At 39.9% G+C, this 17,004-nt stretch overlaps 1 protein-coding gene across 3 annotated transcripts in view; it reads right to left on the bottom strand.

Moving 5' to 3' along the window:
- The window catches only part of adamts3 (ADAM metallopeptidase with thrombospondin type 1 motif, 3), a 264,743-nt gene that overhangs the window by 135,270 nt on the left and 112,469 nt on the right, over positions 1–17,004 (bottom strand). For all 3 annotated transcript variants that reach the window (XM_055011322.1, XM_055011323.1, XM_055011324.1), the window contains exons 6-7: positions 14,059–14,142; positions 8,241–8,397 (exon numbers count right to left, since the gene is read on the bottom strand). In XM_055011322.1, the coding sequence (XP_054867297.1) occupies positions 8,241–8,397; positions 14,059–14,142 (241 nt within the window). The remainder of the gene's footprint in view (positions 1–8,240; positions 8,398–14,058; positions 14,143–17,004) is intronic.

Below are 17,004 nucleotides of genomic sequence, written 5' to 3'. Positions count from 1 at the left end.
AACACTGAGAAGCACGGCAACAAAACAGCTTCCACACAGCTTGACAAGCCAGAAGTCAAACTTGCACCAGATTTTACAATTTACACAAAGAACTAATGACACTGGAGGATTTGTTTCAAAAAACTGTGAGCTGCAATAATGCAACAAGCAAATTTGGCATAAAGATCACAATGTTAAACAAATGAAATATGCACATACACTACCAGTCAAAAGTCTGGGGTCACTCAGAAATATCCTTATTTTTGAAAGGACAACAGTATGTTTCAATGAAGACAACATTAAATGAATGATAAATCCAGTGTAGACATTGTTAATGTGGTAAATGACTATTGTAGCTGGAAACAGCTGATTTTTAATGGAATATCTCCATAGAGGTACAGAGGAACATTTCCAGCAACCATCACTCCTGTGTTCTAATGCTACATTGTGTTAGCTAATGGTGTTGAAAGGCTCACTGATGATTAGAAAACCTTTGTGCAGTTATGTTAGCACATGGAGAAAAGTGGGAGTTTAATGGAAAACATGGCATTATCTGGGTGATCCCAGACTTTTGAGCGGTGGTGTATATAAAGACAATATCTATATGGAAAACCTGCACAAGTGTAATCTGCCCATAAAGGTCTTATGTTCATGCGGAGACGACACGATGCTCCTCCCAGAATGCAGCACATCCTGATGAGATCACAATCTTTCGACCTGCATGTGGCCAACAAACTGCAGCTTATCAGTATGAGCAGGCAGAAGAACAACCAGAGGAGGGAGCAGAAAAAAAACCCTCTAACAGAGCAACTCCTGCAGTCTAAAGGGGGAAAAAACACATCTGTTTAAAACCGCAACAGCAGCAGTGGATGATGAAATGTTTCAGAGGCCAAAGAAAATCAGCTCGAGTGAGGAAATAAACACTTTCAGATGAGAACTCACTCAAAAACACAGTAATTCTGCAAAGCATGAGAGGAAAAATGCTCGAGAGAATTCACAAGGCATATTTCAGAGACGCTGAATGTAAAGAAAGGAAGGGATAAAGTGAAAAAGAGCCACTGGTGTGACATTTTAGGCAGAGTTTGGCTAAATAAATAAATAAATAAATAAATGCTCAGTGTGGATATTTTCCACTTTGAGCCAAATGAATACTGCGTCCAGATTACAACTCAAAGTGTCCTGAAAATGAAAAGTTCCTCTGAAAATAAACAAGAACATCATCTTACTCCTCAAAATCCATGTTTGCTTGATCCCAGATGAGGTCACGTCAGACAGCTGACTCCAGTTTTTAAATCTCAGTTTCAGTTTGCAGAATTTTGGAGAGTTTAAACACAACATTAGGCTCAGTCAATTAGAAGAAGAAGAAAAAGATCTAGAGTGAAGACCACATGGAAACCAGCCACTGTGGAACACATTCATGACCAGATGGAGTTTTTTGTGATTCTGACACCTGATAAAACCCTAAAACTGTGACCTGTGTCATGCTCTGGTAGACTCAAACCATCAAATCATAATTCACTGTAAACAGCAGAAATTGTACACGTTTCTGGGTGTTTTTTTCTTCTGGTCACTTTTTTTTACTCACTGTAGGTTCACTTCAAGTCCTGCACCGCTATGGAAACAGCGCAACCACAGCTTGAAAATGACAGAACTTCTAAATGTCTATGAATGTTAAATAAATAAAATATGCACATATGTAAAGACAATATCTATATGGAAAACCTGCACAAGTGTAATCAGTCTAACGAGTCTTTAAAACTTGCATGTGGCTTTAAGAGTTCAGAGGTTAAATCACGAATGCTATAAACAAAATAATATTGGGCGAATGTTTAAATTAGACATGCAGAATTAAATGATTTAGATTAAATCGCAGATGTGTACTTCAAGGACTGTCAGAAAGCTGAAAATTCAGACATTGCTTTGTGCTTTCACATTTTCTAGGTTGAGAAATTGGGTTAATTTTGGTGATTCTCTCAAAGATAATGTGCATTTTGAGTTCAGAGGGTTGATTGAAAACATGTCTAAGAGAAGTCTGGGTTCATGTTAATGTTTGGGGTTGGGATACGGCTTGTAGTGGAAAAAAGAAAACTCCAGTTGTAGTTCTCAGTGTGTCTCTGAGCCTCCAGACATCACAGCTACTGTATAATGACACCTGACAGGCCTGTCAGCCGACTCCTCCACGTTGAAATGTCTCCTCGACTGTTTGACGGGTGGCTGTGAGATGTGGTAATGAGTCGTAATTACTCTGATACCGTGACCTTTTCATCTGGCTGCATCGTCTCATTGCACCACGTAACCGCTGTGATCTTACTTTGGGTTTTTTGGGTTCAAAACAAATCTGTGAAACTTCACTTCCACACAATAGACTCATCCACACTGTCTGCAGCATTTGCGACCATCACGGTGCAAACCACACAAACATGTACGGCTGAATTACTCCAATACTATCTCGCCATTGTATATCACAGCTTCCACAATTTATAACTCGTGAAATTTGCTGTCATGTAGAATCTGGCGTTAATTTTGTTTCCACATTCAGAGCAAAGCAGCTGACTTCACTGATTATTTTCATGAATGGCAGATAATAATGATGATAAAAGTGTCTGTCCCTGCAGTGTATTTGGGTGTTGTATTACCATCCTTTGCCATCTCTCAGGGCTTCAAGTGAATCTTTTTTGTTTAAATTCATTTAACATGCTGTTTCATCTGAATTACCAGGAGCCACGGAAAGTACACAAATAAAATCAAGCTAAAATGAGAATAACCTGGTTTCTCCCAGGAGGAATCCGGCTCTTTAGACTGTTAGATTTAATTTGAGACGTCTGAATCTGAAACGACACCAATAAAGGCGGAGCTGGATGCAGTTTGTTTGTGGTGCAATATTTCAAAAATAACACAGAACTCAGTGTGTAGTTTTACTGAGAGCTGCTTTCTACTGTCTGCAGTCAGATCTGTGAATCTTAACCTGAGTGGACAAGAGCTCTTCTTCCTCTCAAATCTAAATTTACAGGAGATCTGCTGTGCTTTTGGAGCTACATCTGAACCATTTGAAGGCAGGAGGTTGGTTGTTCTATAAAAAGAAAAAACTGCTAAACAAAGGCAAATTTTGGAGTTTTTTAGGGGGTTAGTCAATGAACGATAGGAACGTTAAAGGTTATAAATGCCTAGAAGTTCATGATTTACCCAAACCCATGGCTTGTTTGGGTCAATAAAATAACCAGATAAATGATTCTGAATGTTTGGGATGTTTGTTTGGTCTAACATTGTAGACTACCACTACTACTTTTCATTCTTCCTCTACAACTATTACTACTACTTCTTCTTACCTCTACTACTACTACCTCTTCTTGTACTACTACCTGAGTTGACCTTGCTTTATTCTGGATGCCTGCTGTCAGTAAATATCCATCTTTGTCCGTTTTTCCAGTATTTTCCGGTTTTCCAATGTGAAAGTCACAGAATCAAAGGCGTTTAACAACGAACAACTCTGAATGCTGCTCTGGTCGTCTCTCTCTCTCATCCCACCACGACGTCATTGAAGAACATTTATTTTGATCATGACAGCTGACAGAGCTGTAACTCATATTTACAGCCCAAGATATTTTTCTCCTTTTTATAGTCATGTTAGATTTTTTGTCATTTATTTGAAAGTAGTTCTTGGAATTTTTATCTTTCTTTTTTTTTTTTTTTTTAACCAAAACTGGGCCTGAAGTTCCAAAAGGCTGAGAAGTGTGGCTGTAAAACATGTCTGGTATGTGCTTGTATACCACACGGCATTAATTTATCAGTGGATTAGTCAAAGCACACAACGCTCGCTTCCAAGTGAAACATAAATGCAGCTGCTGTTGAAAGAGGCAAATAAATGCTGTGTGGTCCACACGGGGAGGACATTGATGCACTGACAGACACTGTTACGGACTATATCAACTTCTGTGCAGAGAACATCGTACCGACCAGGAAAGTACGGTGTTTCTCTAACAGCAAACCCTGGGTGTCCCTGGAACTGAAGGCCCTGCTGAAGGAGAAGAGGAGGGTTTTTGGATCTGGGGACAAAGAGGAGCTGAGGAGGGTGCAGAAGGAGATAAAAAAGAAGATCAAGGCGGACAAGGCCAGCTACAGGACCAAGATGGAATCTCACCTGCAGGACAATAACACAAGGGAGGTCTGGAGAGACCTGAGATCCATCTCTGGTTACAGCAGAGGCCATGAGAGGGGAGCTGCAGCAGGAGGCCAGGAGTGGGCCAATGAGCTGAATCTGTTCTTTAACAGATCTGACTCTGCTCCCACTCCTCCCCCCTCTCATCAAAGCACCGACCAGCCAGCTCCTTCTTCACACCTCAGCTCTCTACCACCAACACCACCAACAGCACCCCTCCTCCCATCCCCGTCTTCTACCACCTCCGGACTCCGCATACAGCCCCATCACCCCTCCTCGTCTCACCCCCCACCACCACCATCACCCCTCCCCCTGCCACCCTCCCCCTGCCTCTCCATAACAGCTGATCAGGTGAGAAGTGAGCTTAAAAAGATCAAGACCAGGAAAGCTGCAGGTCCTGATGGAATCAGCTCCACACTCCTTAGAGACTGTGCAGACCAGCTCTGTCAGGTGCTGCTGCACATCTTTAACCTGAGCCTGAGTCTGGAGAGGGTTCCTCTGTTATGGAAGACTTCCTGCCTGGTTCCTGTCTCTAAGACCAGGAACCCCAGGGAGCCTAACCACTTCAGACCTGTGGCCCTCACTTCTCAACTGATGAAGACCATGGAGAGGATCGTCCTCAAGAACCTCCGTCCCCAGGTGAGCCAGTATCTGGATCCACTGCAGTTCGCCTACCAACCGAACATTGGAGTGGATGATGCAGTGGTCTACCTGCTGCACAGATCACTGACTCACCTGGAGAAACCCAGCAGCACTGTGAGCATCATGTTCTTCGACTTCTCCAGTGCTTTCAACACCATCCAGCCTTCTCTGCTTAGGGTGAAGCTTGAAGGAGCAGGAGTAGACTGTCACCTGGCTGCTTGGACCATCGACTACCTCACCAACAGACCACAGTACGTGAGGCTTCAGGACTGTGTGTCTGATGTGGTAGTCAGCAGCATGGAGGTCCACAGAGGACAGTCTGTCCCCCTTTCTCTTCACCCTGTACACATCGGACTTCCACTACAACTCTGGGAGCTGTCACCTCCAGAAGTTCTCCAATGATACAGCCATTGTCGGGTATCTGAGGGGGACGAGAGGAAGTACAGGATGGTCATCTCTGACTTTGTGGACTGGTGTGAGCGAAACCATCTGCAGCTCAACGCCAGTAAGATGAAGGAGATGATCGTGGACTTCAGCAGGAGGAGGACACCTCAGACTGCACCGGTGAACATCCAGGGTTTGGACATTGACATGGTGGACACATACAAATACCTGGGTGTTCACCTCAACAATAAACTGGACTGGACACACAATACAGAGGTCCTGTACAAGAAGGGCCAAAGTCGTCTCCACCTGCTGAGGAGACTGAGGTCCTTTGGAGTGTGCAGGACTCTGCTCAGGACATTCTATGACTCTGTGGTAGCGTCTGCTATTTTCTATGCAGTGGTCTGCTGGGGAGCAGGGAGCACTGAAAGGGACAGAAAGAGACTAAACAGAAGGTCAGGAGGAGGTTCTGTCCTGGACTGTTCCCTGGACTCCATAGAGGAGGTGGGTGAGAGGAGGATGTTGTCAAAGCTCACATCCATCATGGACAATCCCTCTCACCCACTGCATGACACTGTGGGGTCTTTAAGCAGCTCCTTCAGCAGCAGACTGAGACATCCACCCTGCAAGAAGGAACGCTATCACAGGTCCTTCATCCCATCTGCTATAAGACTTTACAACATCAGCATCACTGGCTGATGTTAACATAAACTGGACTATATCATTACCACCCCAAACCATAAAATTTGCACAGACATTATTGCACTGCACATCTCTGCACTTTTAAACTTTATTTATTTATTTTTTTAAGCCACTTTATACTGTCATTGTCATACAATGTGTCAATACTGTACTATTTCATCCTCATCTCTCACCCCTGTATATATTGTAAATATTATTACTACTATTCTATTATTATTTTATTCCTATTACTACGTCTATTGCTACATAAGCTGCTGTAACAATGTGAATTTCCCCTGGCGTGGGGAGAAATAAAGGACTTATCTTCAAAAAGGCATAAAGCAAGTTAACGGTGCTGACGTTGGACCTTCGGTTGCGATCATTGTTTCAGTCTGACTGATGTGGAGGACATAAAACGTGGGAGCAGCAGTGGATAGCAGGCAGACAGAGCAAACAGCTCCAAGCCTGCAGACTTTAAGGTCAGAATCTACCGTGATAGAAAGTCAGGAAAGATGCCAAATATGAAGAAAAAAAATAAAAAATGCAGCAACAATCATGCTGTGGTTCATCACAGTGAGGAGGAGGCTTTGTGGTAGCTCAGTAGCATTGAAGGTTTTATAATCAGACAGAAAAAACGTGTGTTTACCTCAAGAAGACTGGGCACAAAGAACTTCTCTCTGCTACTACTACTACTACTAATACTAATACTACTACTGCTACTACTACTGCTACTACTACTACTACTAATACTACTACTACCACTACTGCTACTACTACTGCTACTACTGCTACTACTACTACTACTGCTGCTACTACTACTACTACTAATACTAATACTACTACTGCTACTACTACTGCTACTACTACTACTACTAATACTACTACTACCACTACTGCTACTACTACTGCTACTACTGCTACTGCTACTACTACTGCTACTACTGCCGCTACTACTACTACTACTGCTACTACTGCTACTACTGCTGCTACTACTACTACTGCTGCTACTGCTACTACTATTACTGCTACTACTGCTACTACTGCCGCTACTACTACTACTACTGCTACTACTTCTGCTACTACTGCTACTACTGCTACTACTACTACTACTGCTGCTACTGCTACTACTATTACTGCTACTACTACTGCTACTACTACTAATACTAATACTACTACTACCACTACTGCTACTACTACTGCCGCTACTACTACTACTACTGCTACTACTGCTACTACTTCTGCTACTACTGCTACTACTACTACTACCACTACTACTACTACTACTACCACTACTACTACTACTACTACCACTACCACTACTACTACTACTACTACCACTACTACTACTACTACTACTACCACTACCACTACTACTACTACCACTACTACTACTACCACTATCACTACTACTACTACCACTACTGCTACTACTTCTGCTACTACTGCTACTACTACTACTACTACCACTACTACTACTACCACTACTACTACTACTACTACTACTACTACTACTACCACTACTGCTACTACCACTACTACTACTACTACTACTACTACTACTACTACTACCACTACTACTGCTACTACTGCTGCTACTACTGCTACTACTGCTACTACTACTACTACTACTACTACCACTACCACTACTACTACTACTACTACCACTACTACTACTACCACTATCACTACTACTACTACCACTACTGCTACTACTTCTGCTACTACTGCTACTACTACTGCTACTACCACTACTACTACTACTACTACTACCACTACTACTACTACCACTACTACTACTACTACTACTACTACTACTACTACCACTACTGCTACTACCACTACTACTACTACTACTACTACCACTACTACTACTACCACTACTACTACTACTACTACTACTACTACTACTACTACTACCACTACTGCTACTACCACTACTACTACTACTACTACTACCACTACTACTGCTACTACTGCTGCTACTACTGCTACTACTACTACTACTACCACTACTACTACTACCACTACCACTACTACTACTACTACTACCACTACTACTACTACCACTATCACTACTACTACTACCACTACTGCTACTACTTCTGCTACTACTACTACTACCACTACTACTACTACTACTACTACCACTACTGCTACTACCACTACTACTACTACTACTACTACCACTACTACTGCTACTACTGCTGCTACTACTGCTACTACTGCTACTACTACTACTACTACATGAGTTGACCTTTCTGTATTCTAGATACCTGCTGCCAGTAAATATACAATTAAATGTCCAAGTTGTGCTGCTTTTCTCTTCCACCTATCGATGAGTCAAGGTTTTCCATTGTGAACATCAGGGGATGAGCATGCCTATCCTCCCAGATCTTACCCTGCATGCCAGTGGGGCCGAAGCCTTGGCGAGTGAGGAAAATGGCATGGTCGTGGTGCTCGGCGTGGTCGGGGTCACCTTTCTGCTGCACAAAGGCCCATCGGCAGACGTTCTCCAGGCTGCGTGACGGGTTTCCTCTTTCAATGAGGCTGATGGACTGACGGGGAGGAGAGAGAAGGAAAATGGTCACAGCTGAACCTCGTCTGTGCAGCAAACACACATATATGTTGTTAATCCTGATGAGAATGGAGTGTGGACGTGGAGAGGACACAGCGCCTGATAATGAGGAGATGGCAAACTGGACGTCCATCCCGCACTGTGGAAAGTAAATTACTTGGTGCACTGCAAAAACTCCAAATCTTACCAAGTCTATTTGTCTCATTTTTAGTCCAAATGTCTCATCCCACTCAGTTAAAGATAAATTCACTTTACAAGTGACATTTCAGCAGATGGAGGGACTTGTTTTAAGACAATGCATCTTAAATATCTTGTTAAGTCAAACAGTCTTGAAATTATCAGGTTTTGAGTTGAATTTTACAAGAAAATTCTAAATAAGGTTAACCCTCGTGTCGTCCTGCGGGTCAAATTGACCCGTTTTAAAATTTGAAAATGTGGGAGAAAAAATATCACAGTGAAATTTCTGATGTCCACATTTTCAGCATTTTTCGGGGATCTTTGAATATTTTTTGCTGAAAAAAAAGAAATGTTAAAAATGTTTCTTAAGAACATTTACATAAAAATCTACCAAAATCCAGTGAAATTCGCTGGATTTTGGTAGATTTTTTTGTGAATGTTCTTCAAGAAAATATTAGAAGTTCTACTGATATATATGGAATCACTTTAGATATTTTTAGGATTTTTTTGGAAGATTTTTACTCATTTTTTGAAAATATTTACAAGAATGTCCTTGCCAAATGTGGGGGATTTTTTTTTTTTTTTTTTTTAATAAAACTTTTAAGGGAAACTTTTAAGGAATTATTGGAATTTTCTTCCTGAAGGTTTTGCAAATTTTCAGAAATTTGGGGAATTTTTTTGCTGATTTTGTTGATTTTTTTCAGAAAAAGAAAATATTTTTTGGTGCCTGTAAATGAAGACAACAGGAGGGTTAATTCATCTCAGACTAGGAGGTTACATGAAAGCAAAAATCTATTTTTGACTGAAAACTGCTATTTTTTAGCATGTCTGGCTTATTTTAAGACACCTAAACTTGACAATCCTGGACAATCCTAAAATAGAGCTTAAAATAAGTTTTCTGAGCTGATTTTAAGATCTCAATATTCTAAATATCAGATCTTATTTCAAGAAATCTTACCAAGACATTTTTCACTTCTTCTATTGGCAGATTTATTATTGTTTATTATTATTATTATTATTATTATTGTTTATTATTATTATTATTATTATTATTATTATTATTATTATTATTATTATTATTATTATTTCAAGGTAAAAGTTCCTTGAAATAAGTTTTTTCTTGTTTTGAGAGAGGCATCTTTATCTTAAGTGTGAACGAGTGTGAGTGGCTGTTCTCTGCACTCTGCATACATTTTCTTTCCTATTTAGCAGCTCCATTATTAACGATAATGGATGTGTTGCTGGCATGCTCCAAGCCTCCGACATAGAAACTTCTCTGGAGCAATTACATCTGCAGCTGGAATAAGAGCACGAGAACAAAAAGCATCACTGCTAACTAAATTATGCCGTGTTTGCACCCAGCGCTGCATGTGTAATTGATTTTTATTGTGATTTTGCACAAGACGGACAGCAGAGTAATAACACGAAGCACATTTAATGAGTTTGAGCAGTGAAAACGGGCTCTTTGTTGCAGTGTGTTTCAGTTCTTCTTCTGTTTGTGCATTTCTGGGAAGATATTTTGGACTTTGATAACAGCTGAGGCAGGAACGTTTTGCTGTTCTGTCAGCGATGGTGGGCTGACGCTTCTCTGGGCCACAGCTTTTGTTTCTCCACGGTGAATTTCTGGGCTCAGTGTCTCATCAACATTTGCGGCAACACCTCCAACCTGTTACCAGAAATGTTCCGCTCATCCGTGGCTGCCGGAGCATCTGGAATATTTTGGCCGATGTCTCGGGGCGATTTGTGCTAACGGAGTGCGACTAATCTCAAAATGATCTGAGCTCAGGATGGCAAAGCAGAAAAAAACTCTGCTCAGTGTCAAAATTGCAAACATATGAAAATAAATGGCATAACTTTAAAAAAAATGAGTCACTGAGGAACATGTTTACATCAATTTCCAACACCCTAAGAGATACTACGACTCTTTATTCTCTGTAATGGTGAAAAAGAATCCACAGAACAAAAAAACTCTATTAATTGCTTCATAATAAAATATGACAGCAGACAGCCTTGGTCTCTTGTGATTTGTTATTCAAAGTCAGCTTTATTGTCAATTCTTCAGTATGTACAGTACCGTTCAAAAGTTTAGACACTTAGAAATGTCTTTATTTTTGAAAGAAAAGCATTTTTTCAATGAAGATAACATTAAATGAATGATAAATCCAGTGTAGACATTGTTAATGTGGTAAATGACTATTGTAGCTGGAAACAGCTGATGTTTAATGGAATATCTCCATAGAGGTACAGAGGAACATTTCCAGCAACCATCACTCCTGTGTTCTAATGCTACATTGTGTTAGCTAATGGTGTTGAAAGGCTCATTGATGATTAGAAAACCCTTGTGCAGTTATGTTAGCACATGGATAAATGTGGTAGTTTTACTGGTAAACATGGAATTGCCAAACCTTTGAATGGTAGCGTACATGACCCACCAAGGACTGAAATTAGGTTACTCTCCGTGCAACAGTAGACATTAACACTTAGAAGGTTGTAAGAGATAGATAGATAGATAGATAGATAGATAGATAGATAGATAGATAGGTAGGTAGGTAGGTAGGTAGGTAGGTAGGTAGGTAGGTAGGTAGGTAGGTAGGTAGGTAGGTAGGTAGGTAGGTAGGTAGGTAGGTAGGTAGGTAGGTAGATAGATAGATAGATAGATAGATAGATAGATAGATAGATAGATAGATAGATAGATAGATAGATAGATAGATAGATAGATAGATAGATAGATAGATAGATAGATAGATAGATAGATAGATAGATTTAGAAATATAATATAAAAAATAAGATTTGAAAAGGCAAAAACTAAGTAAATTAACAACTACAGGATGTCCCTAAAGTCTTGACACACAGGAAATATTCGCTATAATCTTTTTTGCCTCCACAGTTAAAACACTTACATATTGAATAAACTGCTGCTAAAAATTTCATTTCTTGAAAATGTGTATTTTTGCCTACGTGTCCAGACTTTAGGGACACCCTGTAGAAAGCAAAAATCAGGTCAACTAAGAACAAAGGAGGCAAAACCAGAACTAAGCAACAACTAAGAAAAGCAGAACTGACTGAAATGTGAACATGGCTGTGAGATAAAGCAGCAGATATGGTGCAGAATATTCCAAACAGTCCAAGTAGTGCAAATAAGCTTGACAGTAGGATAACTGAATGAGCTTTACATATAAACTAAAGTTCAAAAGTTTGGGGTCACTCAGACAGTTTCATGTTTTCCAGTAAAACTCCCACATTTATCCATGTGCTAACATAACTGCACAAGGGTTTTCTAATCATCAATGAGCCTTTCAACACCATTAGCTAACACAATGTAGCATTAGAACACAGGAGTGATGGTTGCTGGAAATGTTCCTCTGTACCCCTATGGAGATATTCCATTAAAAATCAGCCGTTTCCAGCTACAATAGTCATTTACCACATTAACAATGTCTACACTGGATTTATCATTTATTTAATGCTATCTTCGTTGAAAAAAAATGCTTTTCTTTCAAGAATAAGGACATTTCTGAGTGAGCTCAAACTTTGGAATGGTAGTGTACATGGTTTTAATGATTCCTACATTCATCAATAGTGAAAATAACCTCTTGTCTCTGTCCTGTTTTGACAGTTTCTGTGTGATCTGTTTACAGTCCAGAAAAGCATTTTTCAGTCTCTCCATCATCTCCCATACGGTTATCATGTTGCTCTTTGGGAGTCTGAAACCATCTGTCTTTCCATCGTTTTCTGTACTTTTCTGCACATCAAAAACCCCAGACGAATTCAGAATCCTTCTCTTCGCACATACAGCCCTAAACGACGGAGCTCCATTGTATCTCAAAGACCTTAATTCTAACTTATTATCCCATCAGGGCACTTTGTTATCAGACTTGCATTTCCTGGAGTTGGAGGTTTTCTGAAACCAGCTCCACTAGTTTGGGTTCAGGAGGCCCTCAGTGCTTTTAAGATTAGGTTTAAACTTTCCTTTCTCATAGCGATTACAGTCAGAGCTGCTGGGGGACTTCCCATCATGCACCTCTCCTCTTTTCTCCCTCGATACAGTTATATGCCAGAGTTTCATGTCACAAACTTTGTTCTCTCTGCAGGTATTTCTGGCTGTGGTGTGGGGAAAAAGCTGAATAATGAGCTTTTACATTATCATTAAATATCTGTTTACTTTATGTTCATGTGTCTTGTGTTGGGGAAATGTTTCATGTTAGTAGAGAAACCTTCATAATTGTTGAATCCAACCTCAGCAGATATGTTTACATTCCTAAAAGGTTTTTGTTCTTAGGCAGAAGAAGTCAGAGTTTCTTAGACGGAAAGGAAACTGATCACAGGGTTAAATTTACATCTTCTGACTCCTACTTTCTGAATTTCTGATTTCTATTTCTTTGAGATTCTGGATGAACTCTGTTGTTGTCCAAATTGGCCCTGCAAAGTGTTAATGTAGAGATAGACCAATTATTATGGCCGATGTCTGGCATTTTTCCGATTATCAGTATCTGTGTTTATTGGTTGATGATTGATAAATTAACTGTTCAGGCTGCTGGTGGTGTAATGACATTGGGGATATTTCTTTGCACATTTTGGGCCCCTGAGTACTCAGAATACACCAGATATCACAGCCGATATTTGGGATTTTTTTGATTATTGTATCAGTATTTTTATTGGCTGATTACTGCTAAATTAAAGCTCTATTTCAGATCTAATGAAGCCGATTCTGTCTGTCTGTCGTCACTGGTTTCAGAAGTGTCTGAACAATCAGCTTCTCTAACAGTGGCTAAGGCTACACTAACGGCTAGCGGCTAATGGCTAACAGCTAACAGCTATCGGCTAATGGCTAACGGCTAAGCTGGAAGGCAGCCAAAGATTAATCTGAAACAGAATCTGGAAAACAATAAATAATAAAGCTTTGAGATATGAACCTTTGTGGACAAAAAAGGTGATAAATAGAGAAAGGTTAAGAAAACAGAGTCGATGAAACGGCAGGAGACAAAGTGATCAGTTGATCCCACAAACAGAAGAGATAATTTAATCACTTCTGTTTCTATTTCACATATTCAGTTATAATCACCCTTATTGATGAAGAGGTCTAGTTATGAATGACAGGTTCTCTGCTTTTATATGCTGCTAAAACATTAAATTTTATGTATGTAGGGTCCAAATATCAATTTGTATCTGCCTTAAAAAACAGAAACAAAACAAACAAAAACAACCAAACACCCATACTGGTCTATGACATAGCAAATGTCCACATCTGCTGTCACTGACCTCTTCAACCTCCCCATATTGCTCTTTCATATGCTGTTTGTCTGTTTTCTGTTTATCCCCTGTAACCTGACCTCAGCTGGTCGAGGCAGACGTCTGACCTCCTTGAGTTCTTTCCTTTAGCTCAGAAGGCCTTGAGATGACTTATGTTGTGAATTGGTGCCACATGAATAGAAGTGAAGTGAACAGCAGGGATGCTGACTCTCACCTTTGCGTAGCCCAGCATGATCATCCTCACCAGGACTACGTTGATGTGGACGCCCAGCGACTCGTCGTGGTAAATCTCGTTCACCTGAAAAGCAGAACAAACACATTTCAAGTCTGAGGGTTTTCAAGATTCATACAAAGAGCTCCACATTAAGATTTGAAGCTGGAATGTAACAGATGATTAGTTCAAGGACCGTCAGAAAGTTGAAAATCTCACATTTCTTTCAGTTTTTACAGGTTCTGGCTGATAAATTGGCGTAAATTGATAGATTTTTTAAAAAGACATCATGTCTTTTCAACTTGCCGGTGGGTTTTGAGATTCAGAAGTTTAAAAATAATACAAGATGTTATCAAGGTGGAATTATGGGACTTGTAGGAACCAACATATGCTTTTTTTGGTCAATACAACTGTAACTATAACTTTTAAAAAAGGCGTTCCACCTCCCCGTCCAAACCAAACCATCCTTCATAAATCACTCAGTGAATGACTGTAATCACAGATCTGTGCAATCACTAGCTTGTGGCGCTCCGAGAGCCGGTAAATGCAGCGTCTTGTCATCACTGTGGTGTTGTTCTTTGCAAGACACGGCTGCCATATGAGGAAAATATAAAAAAGAAGACGAAATCAGCATCTAAATAATGGCACCTGCTGTTGGTGCAAGTATTCTATGAAAGAAGGCTTTTGATTGGCGTGGTGATGGTTCACATTTTCTTTAGAGAAAATAGAGGATCATGTAAGAGAAGCTTTTAGTATTCAGACCGACTTGGTATCCCACAGTTTAGGACGTAATGTGAAATGAAGTTAATTAGTCAGCGAGTCTGACCGGCCAAAGAATCTCCACAGGCAGCAGCGCTAATGTTTTCTATCGACATGACTCCAAAAAGGTCAAAGCTCCATTTAGCAAATTTAATTATTTATGAAAATTCTTTTTTATTATTGAGAATCAGAAATACTTTATATCGGTCCCTGAGGGAAAATTGCTCATGTTACAGCTGCTCCTATTCAAAGTCACAAATATAAATGGTGCAAAATATATAGATAAACATAAGTAAAAATTGGCAGCTAATTCCAGATGTTTAGAACTGTATATTAGGACAGCAAATAAACCTCACGGACAAGATATGAAGGTGGTAAGCTAACAAAATAACAGTAGAAACTGAGGACTAAATATGGAAACTGAGTATCTTTTTTCCATTTTTACAAAAGTTAAAAGAAGAGAGGATCAGTTCATGTAGAACCCAACCTGTTTTTGTGCGTTACATGAAGGTTAGGGAGCTTCAGAGTAATTAGTAGACGTTAAATAATGAGCCACAACATTAAAACCACCCGCCTAACGTTGCATTGGTTTTCTGTGGGTTGCAGGATGGAGCTACTATAGGTGCTCCATCAGACTGAGATCCGGGGAATTTGGAGGCTCTTTGGACTGTTTCTCAAGCTATTTCTCAGTAATATTTGCAGCAGAAGGGTGCATCATGCTGCTGTAGGAGGCCATTGCTGCTTGGCAGTGCTGTTATTATAAGGAGGGGATGTGTCTAGTCTGCAACAGCATTTACATAGTTTGCAGAATCTATCATTTCAATGCTGACATTGTGACTTGCGTATGCACAATAGCTGATATTCTGCTTGATACAAAAGCATTTTCCATGGCCAACCTACCAGAAAAGTCCATCTGATACAGCATATTATACACAAATCAAAGGTTCTTGGAGTTTTTGTTTCTTTCTTTTTTTAAATTTTATTAACAAGACATTAAGTTTATTGACATGCAGGCTACACATGGTCACTGCAAAAGAAAATTAAGATTTGCCTGCAAAGAATAAATGCAGTATTTATTGACTAAATTGAATATTAATCATAAGTTTGGCATCTAACAATGAAATATCTATGATCAACTGCAATACTGACAATACTGATCCATTCCAGCCCCACAGTGTTTGGAATAGCATCCCCATTTTCCAAGCATGATATCCCCATTTTCCTAACTGGAATTCTGAATGGATCACTGGTTTTATTCCTTTGGGAATGAAGAGAAAGACCTGACTGACTCTACAGGCAGCCAAAAACGGCACTGCAACTGGTCAATGTTCACGCCCATCCTACAGTTCTGCCCTCCGATTGGTTCCCTTGTCTTGGCCAGCTGTATCCTCCTCTTCGTCCTCGTAATTCTCTTCCTCATTATGGTTCATGCCATTTCTGTCATCTTTGGGCCAATATAGAAAGAATAAAAACAGGTACTCTGTAAGCAATGTCTTGGCATCAGATGAGAAAACGCAACTAATTTATTTGACAATTTAAATCAGCAGCACAAAGCTCTACATGACAAGTGGAAAGACACCCAAAGCAAACAACTATTTTGCTTGGATCGATGTTTGAAAGGTTCCAAAAGGTTTGCACAGTCTTCAAAATAAAGCATAATTGTTCAGCTTTTCTGAAAATATTCTCTAATTTCTCTGCAGATGTACGACCCTCAAAATCCCCCCCAATCATTACAGGATGATTAATTCCTCATAGTTATTCTAGCAAACCACAGGGAATTACTGTATTTTTATTTATCACAATATCCAGGATATTGCAGGAAAACAAAGTGTTGGAATGTCAGTTTTTTTTCCAATGTTGTGCCGCTTTAGAGGTACGTGTCAAAGCAGCATCCACATAAATGTCAGGACACTGAGTTTCTCAGAAAACAATCCAGTTTAATAAGACGACCACTGTTTTGTTTTTATTTCTTATTGTATTTTATGACCTGCCATTTTAGTGGCACAGCACTTTGGTTCAACTCCAGTCCCTTTAAATGTGTTTTTTCAATAAGTTTTACTTTGACCTGTTGTTGGTTTTATTGTCATGGCTCATTGATTGCATGCTAAGCTAGGCTAATTGCCTCTCAGCTCGACCTCAGTGCTTAAGGAACGTAAATGAAAGTGGCATCAATCTTCTCATTAAACTCTT

This window comes from Amphiprion ocellaris, chromosome 6 (genome assembly GCF_022539595.1).
Source record: "Amphiprion ocellaris isolate individual 3 ecotype Okinawa chromosome 6, ASM2253959v1, whole genome shotgun sequence".
Lineage (NCBI taxonomy): Eukaryota > Metazoa > Chordata > Actinopteri > Pomacentridae > Amphiprion > Amphiprion ocellaris.
The sequence above is the reverse complement of the archived record's forward strand: the minus strand, read 5'-3'. Positions and strand labels throughout refer to the sequence as shown.